This window comes from Sinocyclocheilus rhinocerous, unplaced genomic scaffold, assembly GCF_001515625.1.
Source record: "Sinocyclocheilus rhinocerous isolate Xijiao unplaced genomic scaffold, SAMN03320098_v1.1 scaffold1467, whole genome shotgun sequence".
Classification (NCBI taxonomy): domain Eukaryota; kingdom Metazoa; phylum Chordata; class Actinopteri; order Cypriniformes; family Cyprinidae; genus Sinocyclocheilus; species Sinocyclocheilus rhinocerous.
Window position 1 is genome coordinate 1,068,432 of NW_015647960.1, and position 12,560 is coordinate 1,080,991.

The window sequence follows — 12,560 nt, forward strand, 5'->3', positions numbered from 1 at the left end:
TGAATACTTATGCAATGTACTTATTTCAGTTTTTTTTTTTTAAATTAATTTACGAAGTTGTGACAATTCTGTTTTTGCTTTGTCAGTATGGTGTATGGAGTGTAGATTGATGTGGGAAAAAAGTACATTTAAGCAGTTTAACATAAGGCAGCAACATAACGTGAAAAAAAATGAAGGGGTATGAATACTTTTTTATAGGCAGTGTATATATATATATATATGTGTGTGTGTGTTTGCATACCAGTGAGCCCGACTTTCTTGCGGCAAGTGAAGCAGCGGTTCTTCTTAGGTCTAGATTGCTCTGGTACATCTGAGGTTTGCTCTGAGACATCTGAGGCTAAGAGATTAATACAGGTGTTAAACATTTAGAAATGCTCTAACATGAAAAACACCTCATTCAATGGGATTCTGAATATCAAATGTTCTTGGTCGGCATCTGATATGAGCCTGCAACTTTTCCTCATATAGTATTGATCTAAACATTCTGAGGAAAATGTGGCAAGAATGACGCAAAGATCCTGATACTCACCAGACACTCTTTCTATGGGTTGACAAGTTTCATCCAGCTTCCTCTTTCCTCTAACTGTGCACTCCTCCGCTGATGAGCTACCTGCCGTGGACTCCTGGATGTTTCTCACCAGTTTACTGCACGATACTTCTGTACAAACAAACACAAAGTCGGTTTTCCTAAAGAATCTAACACCATACACAAGAAACGGGGTTAGCAACAGCTTTAAGCCTTAGCTAGCTCTAACTAATTTTTTTTTGTTTTTAATATTTTCTCATTAACTAGGCTGTTGAATTTTGGAAAGTTGACACTTTTGTTAATCAACCAAGTTAGGGTGACCATACGTGCCATTTTCCCAGGACGCGTCCTGGCCAGGATTTCTATATTGCCTAAATTATCTAGGTTTTGGCTTTGTTTGCGTTTGCAGACCGATCGGTGTATGACATCAAAATACCTCTACAGCATTTTGAAAGCACAAGGAACCGTCTGTATGGTATTTTGATGTCATACACCGATCGGTCTGCACACGCAAACATTATTATATTATATTAACATATATCATATTTTAGGCAATATAGAAATCCTGGCCAGGACGCGTCCTGGGAAAATGGCACGTATGGTCACCCTAAACCAAGTAGAAAAAATAGACATGGTTATTGACAGATGCGAAATATAAAATGTATATATAAAACAAATGAATAAATGACTTCAAAAGTTTGGGATCAGTAAGATTTAAAAAAAATTTTTTTTAAGTCTCTTTATGCTAAGCAAGGCTGTTTTAATTAATCAAAAATACACTAAACACAGTAATATTGTGAAATATTATAACAATGTAAAATAATGGTTTTCTATATTAATATACTTGAAAATTTAATTTATTAATGTGATGCAAATCTGAATTTTCATTACTACAGTCTTCAGTGTCACATGATTCTTCAAAAATCATTCTAATATGTGGATTTATTATCAATGTTGGAAACATTTTTGTGCTGCTTAATATTTTTGGGAACATGTGAAACGTTTTACAGGATTGTTTCATAAATAAAAAGTTCAATACAACAGAGTTTATTCAAAATAAAAATCCTTTGTAACAATAAAAAAAAAAAGTTTTTACTATCATTTTATCAATTTAACATATCCATGCTGAATAAAAGTGTTAACTTCTCTCCCCCCCAAAAAAAAACCATACAAAATTTTCTATAAATAAACAGACATTTCTTAAAAAAAAAAAAAAAAAAAACTACTTTTGTCTGTAAGCTAATGCTAGTTGAGCAAAGTTTGTTATTGAGAAAAAATAATGCGATATGACTAAACCTGTGCTTGGACTTCAATCAACATTTGTCATTTAATAACCTTTATCATTAATCTCTATCTAATAAACAATTCTACTGTAAGGTCCACCCAATTGGCCCAAACGAAGGTATCCAATGGTGGCTGAAGGTTTCTTGATTGTACGGTATTTTCGGTGTGCAAAGTAATTTAAATTAAATTCTAATCTGACTCAATTTTATTGACCTCGAATTTAGATTGAAATGCAAATTGGTTGCTTGTCCATTTCCAATTTGATTATTCTAGTGAACTCTACTTTATATTTTACTCGTTCATTAGGATTCTATGTCGCTCAGAGTGTCTCACGTCGGCTGATTTACGTGGACCTTATGATCACAAAGTCTCCAGTCTGATCGTTAGTCAGAGGTTATGACTTCTATTTAATAGACCACCTCATGCTTGTCATTCTTTAAATAGAGGTTCTGTTCAGCCCCCTACAGTCACCTATGTAACAATGTAAAGCTTAAACAATAACCAGAGATTATAGCTAGAACTATGAAGTATGCCGAACCATATTTACTAGTACTCCAATAGTATATTGTCTAGCCCCCCCATAGTTAATGCAACTGCATAACAACTTAACTAAAATAGAACAGTTAGTCAGAAATCTAGCATTCCACCTGATGTGCCCCATGCTCCATCTAACCTGAGATCTAGTATGTACTTAACCCTGGACGTAGATTTGCGGAAACATACGCCTTAATCTACTTGAGAAAATAATTTCAGAGTAAATCAGAATAAAATCAAATGTAACAATTTATTATCAGTCAGGTAAACATGTATTATGACAATTACATAGTAAATTCAGAGATATCAATCAAATCAATACAAGACATGAAATTCTCAAAGATAAATCAGAGTAAACGATGCATACCCGACTTCAGAAAAATACATAGTATGGAGTGCAGAGACACACAGACCACACTACGGGCTCATCTGACTACAGAAGCGCCCTGATCTTCTTGCAACTTTTCCTTAAGTACTCAGACCAAGACAAACATCCTCCAAATAGAGACAGGAACTAACAACTGGAATCAGCATCGATCAAGTCCTAGACATTGAGAGTTTACCCCTTTTGGGGACAGATGGTAATTTGCATGAAAGACACTGGGAAAGAGCACACCCTCTACAGTGAGAAAAAATCTCTCTAAACTCATAGGATCTGTATTACCTTTTAGTCTACTTCTTGTAAGATTGAGACCATTGTACCAGTCGCCCTGAGACAATTCAAATGATACCAAACATCACTGTGAATATCACTTGCATTCATGTAGGACATTATATTATGCTATTGACCATTCTGAGTGAGGGGAAGGAAGTGGATGAAAAGTGTACGTGAGAAATCATCTCTCAGTGAGATGTGGAAACAGATGTCTGCATGTTAATACACTGTGTTTGTATTGTCTCTATCTCAGAAGATCAAAGTGTCTGAGGTTCTTCAGATCTTACAGTTAACCCCCCTTTGACTTCGTGGGTCAAATCCAGAAAAGTCATTAAGGGGTCACTGTCAGACACTTCTTGTGGTCCTTGTGATGTAGTATTTGCAGTTGTAGAGGCCTTCAGAAAGGCCTTTGTGGACACCAGTCTCAACAGGTGCATGTAGCTTGAATCAAGCAGGTGGATGAACGGGTTCAGGATTTTACCTGTCTGGTTGAGAATAACCCGTGTGCATAGTCCATTGAATCAATCCAGGCCTTTAGCTCGACATGCCATTCCATCGTGGAGAAACTTCTGTTTCTAGTAGCACCTTCCCTAGGACTTTCTTGCCTCTTTTGACGAATCTTGTCACCTTCCAATTGTGCAGATATCTGGGCAGACTCCAACAGGTGAAGGCTTCTCATTGGATACACACTGCTTTGTGTGAGACACCTAAACAGCATCTTAATGGCTCAAGGATTGAACAATGATGAACTCGATGTCATTAAAAATGGGAAGAAAGTTGTGAGATTTAACAAGAACACATAACGAAAAAACAAGGTAGGTTCATGTCAGCAAGTGCGAATGGTACATTAGGTCTCAAGTGTCTCTTAATTTCTCATTTGATAAAACAGTCCCATTTAAAGCAGCCAATTCCTCACTACCACTATGATGGAGTTTAATGGTAGTAGAATTGAAGTATTCTTGGTCTGAGTGGCTCAAATGAAATGTAGCAAAAAGTCAGTATAACTTGCATATTTATATAGATGGTATGCATCATTAAACCATATAATAACAAAAAAAAATGCAAATTTTGTAGCTGATCGACAGAAGTGCCCGCACTTCATATCTAACCATTTTTGATAATGTTTCTGTAACTAGTGATACATTGGGAAGCCAGCGGGCCCTCTATCCTAATAACAATTCAGAAAGTTTAAATCTTTTGAATTTTAATGGCATATCTGCCTCTGCATTCAGAATTTTACATCATTGATTTGTGACGGTAGCCATGCATATGTATATTATGCTTCCCATGAATTGGCAGAAGGTTGTAAATAGCAAATGTCATGTGTCTTTGTTAGACTGTCATCATGGGATTAATTCTACCATCCTATGTGTGTGAAGCTATGTGGTTCTGTCAGTGTGAAGATGGACAATAGATCTTTAGTGGAGTACCACGTTTGGAATCTAAGCCATCGTTGTCTTCTATGATGTGTAGTGTTCAGCGTGGACAGTCTAGATCAGGTTATGATGTAATGGTGGAGGTGTGTGCTCTGTGTTCATGTCTGGGAGATGGCTGGAATCTGCAAAAATAAGTTCTGGTGCTACACTGGGAAGCCATGTAGATATGTGTGTAGTGATGTACTACTGTGAGGTGTGAATGGCCTCTTCAAGTGTCTTCGCACCCATCTCACGCATTTCAGGCCATGTGCTAACAATTCCGCTGTCCTGGCTTGATGCAGGCGGGATAAGGCACCTTCCTGATATCTGTCTTTCAAGGAATTACAGTGGTCAACCTGAGACAGAAACAAATACAGAGAGAACCACGGTTAATTTTGGAGTTTTCACCAGTTTCAAGTTCAGACGTGTAATTATTTTAACTGCATCATCATCATCATGTATTGTAATTTTTATTCCAGATGTCACATGAAACGGAGTCTCATCGGTCAGATTTGAATTACTGCTGCTGTTTCAGTGCAGTCTGAGTGTGTAACACCTGAAGCTGCTCTTGCAGTTGAGCCTTCACAGTTTGCTGTGTCATGAGCATTAGAGGCCTGCTGGGGGAATTTTCTAGATTAATCTGTGTTTTTAATCACCCAAATCATAGTGAACTCCAATGGGCCGATGCCCATGGCTTTACTTTCAGTTGTTCTCATTACAGTTAGATCTGTGGGCAGAAATGTGTTCACCTGTTTCGGTGTTGTCTGTTTAGCAACTGTTGTTTTATGGTGTTGTTCACACATGCAGATCTCTGTGGCACATGAAGACTTGTGGTATTTTGTTCTGATGTTAAGTAGTTTACACCCCCTTTTATTATTTTCTAGTACATTTAGAAGACCAAATGATGTTATGTGGCTGCATTTAACTGTGGCTGTGTCAGTTCAATCATGCTCCAAACAAAGGAAATTAAGTTTTACAGTTGTGATGTAAAAAAAATGTGGGCATGAGGTGTGATCTGGCTCAAAATACTTCCACACCAATGTTTTTTGTTAAGGAGCATGACAAGGTGCAAAATTTAGAGCTACTGAATCCTGCATCGAAATTTATGCTAGGCACTCTCCCTGATCTGATTAAATTTATTTGGCACTCCCCCAGCGAAGGATGAATTGGCTCGCTCTCACTTGTGCCACTCGATCAAAATGAAAGCACCTCCCCCCCCCCGGGTGGACCAATGAAATTTAATTGGCCATAAACACCTCCCATGAAACGTAGAAAGACCATGTGAGACACTCTCAGAAACAAAGTCATTTGTCTTGTTAAATAAAATCTTTCTATGTATTAGTCTCAGTTTTTAAGCTTATCATCTCTTGTTTAACTGCAGTCAAGAGGAGTTCTGCTTTGTAGCAGTAATCCTCAAGAGCGGAGGTATAATTTTTGGCCTAAATAAAGCTTTCATTAAAGTTCTGAGTTGTGATCACACCACCCTGTTTTGCTCAGCTTGCTTTTCATATTCAATCACAAGTTTTCCAATTGTTTTGTAATTTCGATTTTTATTCTGTTTATTCATTCTCATTCAAATGTTGCTCATTTGTTGCAATGAAGCAAATAAAACAAAGAATGCAGCTTGCCGATTAAAACTTTAGGTTCTAATTTATGACTTTCTGTTGAGTACCAGATTATAATTTGATGGTTTTCCAATTTTAAGATTCATCTCTTGTTGCTTAGGCAAACAAGGAGATATTTACATTTCAGAACAAGGGATGTCATTCCTCTTCTATGCTGCTGCTATCATGTCCCTGACAAGCCAAGTGGTTTAGTCTAATTCTCAACCTAACGGATACGGTCTCCATTCTAACAATGAGTATTCCGACTCATTCTACAAATGCGTCTATATGGGATGTGTGTCTGTCTTTCCCTCAACACTTCTAAAAAGCAAATAAGAATTGACTTACCACAGCAGCTGGAGAAAGAGATGGAGATGATCAAACCTCTCGTTCGGTGCAAATCCGTATTGCGCTGAAAAGACGTCACTCGCCTGGGTTGGAGATCACGGAGGTCGGTCACTACTTTGTAAGGTCCACCCAATTGGCCAAACGAAGGTATCCAATGGTGGCTGAAGGTTTCTTGCGTGTTCGGTCTTTTCGGTGTGCAAAGTAATTTAAATTAAATTGAATTCTAATCTGAATTTTATTATGACCTCGAATTTAGATTGAAATGCAAATTGGTTGCTTGTCCATTTCTAATTTTTGATTATTCTAGTGAACTCTACTTTATATTTTACTCGTTCATTAGGATTCTATGTCGCTCAGAGTGTCTCACGTCGGCTGATTTACGTGGACCTCACGATCACAAACTCTCCAGTCTGATCGTTAGACAGAGATTATGACTTCTATTTAATAGACCACCTCATGCTTGTCATTCTTTAAAAAGTGGTTCTGTTCAGCCCCCTACAGTCACTTATGTAACAACCTAAAGTTCAAACAATAACCAGAGGTTATGGCGAGCACTGTGTAATATGCCAAACCATATTTACTAGTACTCCAATAGTATTTTGTCTAGCCCCCCCATAGTTAATGCATAACAACTTAACTGAAGTCAAACAGTAAGTCAGAAATCTAGCATTCCACCTGATGTGCCCCATGTTCCATCTAACCTGAGATCTAGTATGTACTTAACCCTGGACACAGATTTGCGGAAACATACACCTTAATCTACTTGAGAAAATAATTTCAGAGTAAGTCAGAATAAAATCAAATGTAACAATTTATTATCAGTCAGGTAAACATGTATTATGACAATTACATGGTCAATTCAGAGATATCAAATCAAATCAATACAAGACTTGAAATTCTGAAAGATAAATCTAAGAGTAAACGATGCATACCTGACTTCAGGAAAATACATAGTATGGAGTGCAGAGACACACACCATACTACGGGCTCATCTGACTACAGAAGCACCCTGATCTTCTTGCAACTCTTCCTTAAGTACTCAGACCAAGACAAACATCCTCCAAATAGAGACAGGAACTAACTGGAATCTGCATCGATCAAGTCCTAGACATTGAGAGTTTACCCCTTTTGGGGACAAATGGTAATTTGCATGAAAGACACTGGGAAAGAGCACACCCTCTACAGTGAGAAAAATATCTCTAAACTCATAGGATCTGTATTACCTTTTAGTCTAGTTCTTGTAAGATTGAGACCATTGTACCAGTCGCCCTGAGGCAATTCAAATGATACCAAACATCACTGTGAATATCACTTGCATTCATGTAGGACATTATATTATGCTATTGACCATTCTGAGTGAGGGGAAGGAAGTGGATGAAAAGTGTACGTGAGAAATCATCTCTCAGTGAGATGTGGAAACAGATGTCTGCATGTTAATACACTGTGTTTGTATTGTCTCTATCTCAGAAGATCAAAGTGTCTGAGGTTCTTCAGATCTTACACTACCAATTAATTAACAAACAAGAGCCTTATGATCAATAAAATCAGCAGACATACAAATGTAAGCCTGTTTAGCCCTGGAAAACAGAGCTTTTAATCAAATGTGACAAGTGAACTTTGAACACTTATTGGCCTGGTCTCAAAGCAAACAATTAGACACATTTGGAAGATGATGACTGGCTGTTTCTATGGAGTTTGACAGAGCGTTTGTCTCTTTCTGTGTCATGTAATGTGTGTCTGGTTTTGGAGTGGGGGATGACATAAACGGGTCAAAGTGAAAAAGGGAACATACCTGGTGCTTTCAGGCCTGATTGAGCTGCTGCTGAAGCACTGTCTTTGTGTGTAACTGCTGCTGCTGCTGCTGGTGTTGTTGTTGAGAAACACTGACTGGAGAGGATGATGAGAAAAGATTGTTGTGTTACATAAGTGAAAATACATAGCAGTTGTGTAAACCTTAGAAGTGGGTGTTATGACCAAAAAGTAATTTTCACTGCTGGAAATTAAATGAGAAATTGTTTATACATTTAATAACCATGCTGTAATGCCTGTTCGTGGCTAAACCAGTGAGAGAAATACACTACAAAAAATAAATAAAAAAATGCAAATTAGCGAATCGTTGATTGACATTTTGTAAATGTAATGGGAACCAGCCTATTTATAGTTAAAATTAAAACCATAAATAAAATGTACTGAAATAAAATAAACAATTATAAAAATAAAAAAAATGTTATTTCAGCTAGCTACCAAGGCAACATTTCTCATTTTTATTTAGTTTAACAAAGTACTAAAATAATCAAAACTGAAATTAAATAAAAACTATATAAGCATTTAAAAATAAGGGGGGAAAAAACTAAAAATATAATAAAACTATCTACAATTCAAATGTAAAAGCAAAATCTAAAAATAATAACTAATTTAAAATGTTAATAAAAACTATGGTAGTACCTCAATGATACAAAAAAAATTGGAATTTGGAAGAAAAATAAAAAAAGACTATTCATAAATGAAGTCTGCCATCAGTGCAAAAACAGCTTGACATTGTGTAATATGTAATACCTGAGTTTAACACAAAAGAATCATAACAGTAGAAGTGCCCACTGATAGCCATACAAATTTATCTACTGTTATATAAATGGTAGAGCAGAATCTGCTGACACACTTCTACCGTATGTACCGTAATACCACTCAGTCCTAAAACAGGTTTATACTTCAATAAGAAAGGGGCCTGTTCTTGCCCTTTTGAAATAAGAGTTGCACAAATAAACTACATCCTATGCAATTGCAATGACTTAAGCAACTGTTATGAGAAATGATGGTAGAGTGGTAAAGAGGACGAAGTTGTACCTGTTTTGTTCATGCTGTGACGTCGATTGTACAGTCATAGATTCTCCTTTACTGCTAATGCTGGAAGACACTGCAGACAATGAAAGTGCAGGAAACCCAAAATATCAACACTTCCATTTTAAGTTCTCCTTAATCTTCAGAAGCTGATGAAAGTAACAGAACAAGTGAGGGTTTGCTTATTGAGACACGTTTCAGTGTAACACTGTGTCCAAATGGAACTACTTGTTTGCAGCAGCCGGCATGTAATTTTTGCATTCCTGAATGAAGGTTAAAATGGTTTTGAAAATAATGAAATTACAGCTTATCAAAAATCTTTTGATGTGGATAAGCAGGATTTTGGACCAAGCAAAAAACTGCAAATGGGGCAAGAGGGAAAAAAGAAAGTTTTGGATCAGTAAGATTTTTTATTATTTGTTTTTTTCCAATAAAAGCATGTATTAAATTGATCAAAAGTGAAAGTAAAAAGATTTATAATGTTATATAAGATTTTTGTTTCAAATAAAGGTTTTGCTTTTTAACTTTATATTCATCAAAGAATATCTGAAAAAAAAAATGTATTACAGTTTCCACAAAAATATTAAGCAGCACAACTGTTTTCAACATCAATAATAATAAGAAATGTTTCTTGAGCAGCAAATCAGAATATTACAATGATTTCTGAAGGATCATGTGACACTGAAGACTAGAGGAATGATGCTTTGCATCACAGGAATAAATTACATTTTGAAATGTATTTTATAATAAAAACAGTTATCTTAAATTGCAATAATATTTAATAATATTAATGATTTCACTGTATTTTTGATCAAGCAAATATAGCCTTGATGCATTCAAGAGACTTCTTTCAAAGTCATTTAAAAAAAAAAATACCCCAAACTTTTGAAATATAGTGTATGTCAAGCAGCAATTAAACTATATCTGGCCATTATTGCCTCTTTCTACTTTCATAGTTCTGATCTTATTATTATTTTATTATTTATGCATTTAGCAGACGCTTCCAAAGCGACTTACAGTGCATTCAGGCTATACATTTTTTACCAGTATGTGTGCTCCCTGGGAATTGAACCCACGACCTTTTGCGCTGCTAACGCAATGCTCTACCACTGAGCCACAGTGAAAGATTCATCAGTACACAAGTTTTTCTTCATAAACGTAATAACTGAATTCCTCCATCTCAGAACAGACCTTCCTTTTGATCTGACATCACAAATCTTTCATACTTTTGAAACCTATTTGCAAAGCTAACTCAAAAATGTGTCACATTAACAAAATAAAATGGCCTATGCACAGCATTTTGGGTTGACATTAAAAACCAATCAATGCTAATGTGATCAAATACCGCTGAATTTTGACTGTAAAATAGTACTTGCTAACGCAGGACAGTTGGAAATGGGTCTTTTTGCAATACATCTGACTCACCTGAATCGCTGGACCTGCCGCTGTTGTTCTGCCGCTGCAAGGAGTCTTTGTAGCACACCGAGCACATGCCGTTATTACGCGGGTTCCCGTAAAACCCACAACCATTAGAACAGAGCAAAGGCACTTGTGTCTGATTGGTCTCCTGAGCCATATCCCTCTCCTGTGGACAGAACAAACAGAGAGATCTCCATTAAATAGTCACATATACCATGTGTTTTTGCCAATGAATTGGTCACATTGGAGTAACAGCTACTTTGACGTCATGATCCACAGCTCAACTTTAGGGGCTAAATAACAGACCTAAATGCATGCAAGAGGAACCAGTGGCCTCTTTCACCTTAAGAGAGCTCTGTCTACGATCTGTGCTTTGAATACTGAGTGTATGGCTGAATTAGGCTTTGTGCAGATGCTCGAGTAAGACACTTATCTGATCTTCCTCTGACATGTTCTAACTGTCTCTCTGCACCTGTCTGTAAGGGTCTGTCTCTCAGACTACCTGTGCAGCTGTCTCACATTCATACTGTAAAAGAAGTATCCTCGCTGTGCTGAAAGATGGGAGAAAACGGCAGAAATTTACCTTTAAGAAAAACACAGACAGACAGACAATATGGACGATGGATAGTTGGATCGATATATGGATATAAGACAGACAGAAAAATAGAAAGATAGAATTCTGGATAGACAGACAGAGAGAAAGAAAGATAAAATAATGGATAAATGGAACAGACAGAATGACAGAACAATGCATAGATGGAATGACAGACAGACAGAAACACAGAAAGATAACGATGGATAAATGGAACGATAGATAGATAGAATGACAGACAACACAAATACAAAACATAATCACAAACAAATTACAAATGATATTTAATTTGTTTTAAAAATGTATTTTAAAGTGCCAATATTATGACATTTCCAATATTGCCTTTCATGCAGTGTGTAATAATGTAGCTGTATGTGAATGTAAACGATCTGCAAAGTTGTAAACCTGAAAGTGCACGAAAAATAAAGTTATTGTCTCCCAAAATAAAGATTATAAAATGGATAGTTCCGGTCCTTGATTCTGATTGGTTGAGCTGCGTTTGAAGCTGTTGTAAATTACTCTACAAACATTACGTTTGTGTGTTGCTTGGCAACCACTTTGTTGCAACCACAGACGTTTCTGAGGAACTACATTGTTTGGTGAAAGAATAATGTTTTTATTAATATCATTACACTTTATTTGCTGTTTTATTTTGTGAAACCTTGCTACGTATATGGAATAACCGCTTTATAAAAGCAATAAGCCCTGACATCCGCTTTGCGTCGTGCCTAACAACGCCCCTTAGCTGTTATAAATTTACTGTAAACCACGGCTTCTTGGGGCTTATTGCTTTAATCGACTCTGAACAGCTGAAACGAGTCGTTAGTAATTCGAATCCCACTTGCGTGATGGCTACACTTCACGGGGTAACACATTTGCATAATGCACGCCTATGTTCTACGTTGGCCGACCGCGAACAACTTGACCCCGCCCACAAACACCTCATTTTACTGACAACTGCTTCTCTAATCTCGGGGAGTTCAACGCGGGATTCACATACGCTTGCTGTTGAAAGATGGATCAGTATCCTGTTTATTTGTACCAGTTGCTCCACTGAATCACAACCTGTATGTTTGATAAATAATAGATGTTTATATTTTCTATAGAGCGTTCAAAATATACAACTATTGAAATCGGCGTATCGTTTCCGAAACACGCTGTATGCCGTAGACCAGGGGTGCCCAACCCTGCTCCTGGCGATCGACTGTCCTGCAAAGTTCAGCTCCAACCCTAATCAAACACACCTGAAGCAACTAATTAGGGTCTTCAGGATCACTTAAAAATTAAAGTCAGGTGTCTTTGATTAGAGTTGGAGCTAAACTTTGCAGGACAGTCGATCGCCAGG

The 12,560-nt window shown here is 36.9% G+C and overlaps 1 protein-coding gene across 1 annotated transcript in view; it reads right to left on the reverse strand.

The window, feature by feature from the left end:
* The window catches only part of LOC107709507 (AN1-type zinc finger protein 6-like), an 11,489-nt gene extending 703 nt beyond the window's left edge, over positions 1-10,786 (reverse strand). Inside the window, exons 1-5 of the mRNA XM_016514000.1 lie at positions 10,630-10,786; positions 9,211-9,280; positions 8,159-8,253; positions 530-658; positions 242-337 (exon numbers count right to left, since the gene is read on the reverse strand). Coding sequence (XP_016369486.1) covers positions 242-337; positions 530-658; positions 8,159-8,253; positions 9,211-9,280; positions 10,630-10,780 — 541 coding nt within the window. The 5' untranslated portion in view covers positions 10,781-10,786. The remainder of the gene's footprint in view (positions 1-241; positions 338-529; positions 659-8,158; positions 8,254-9,210; positions 9,281-10,629) is intronic.
* Positions 10,787-12,560: the final 1,774 nt, after the last annotated feature.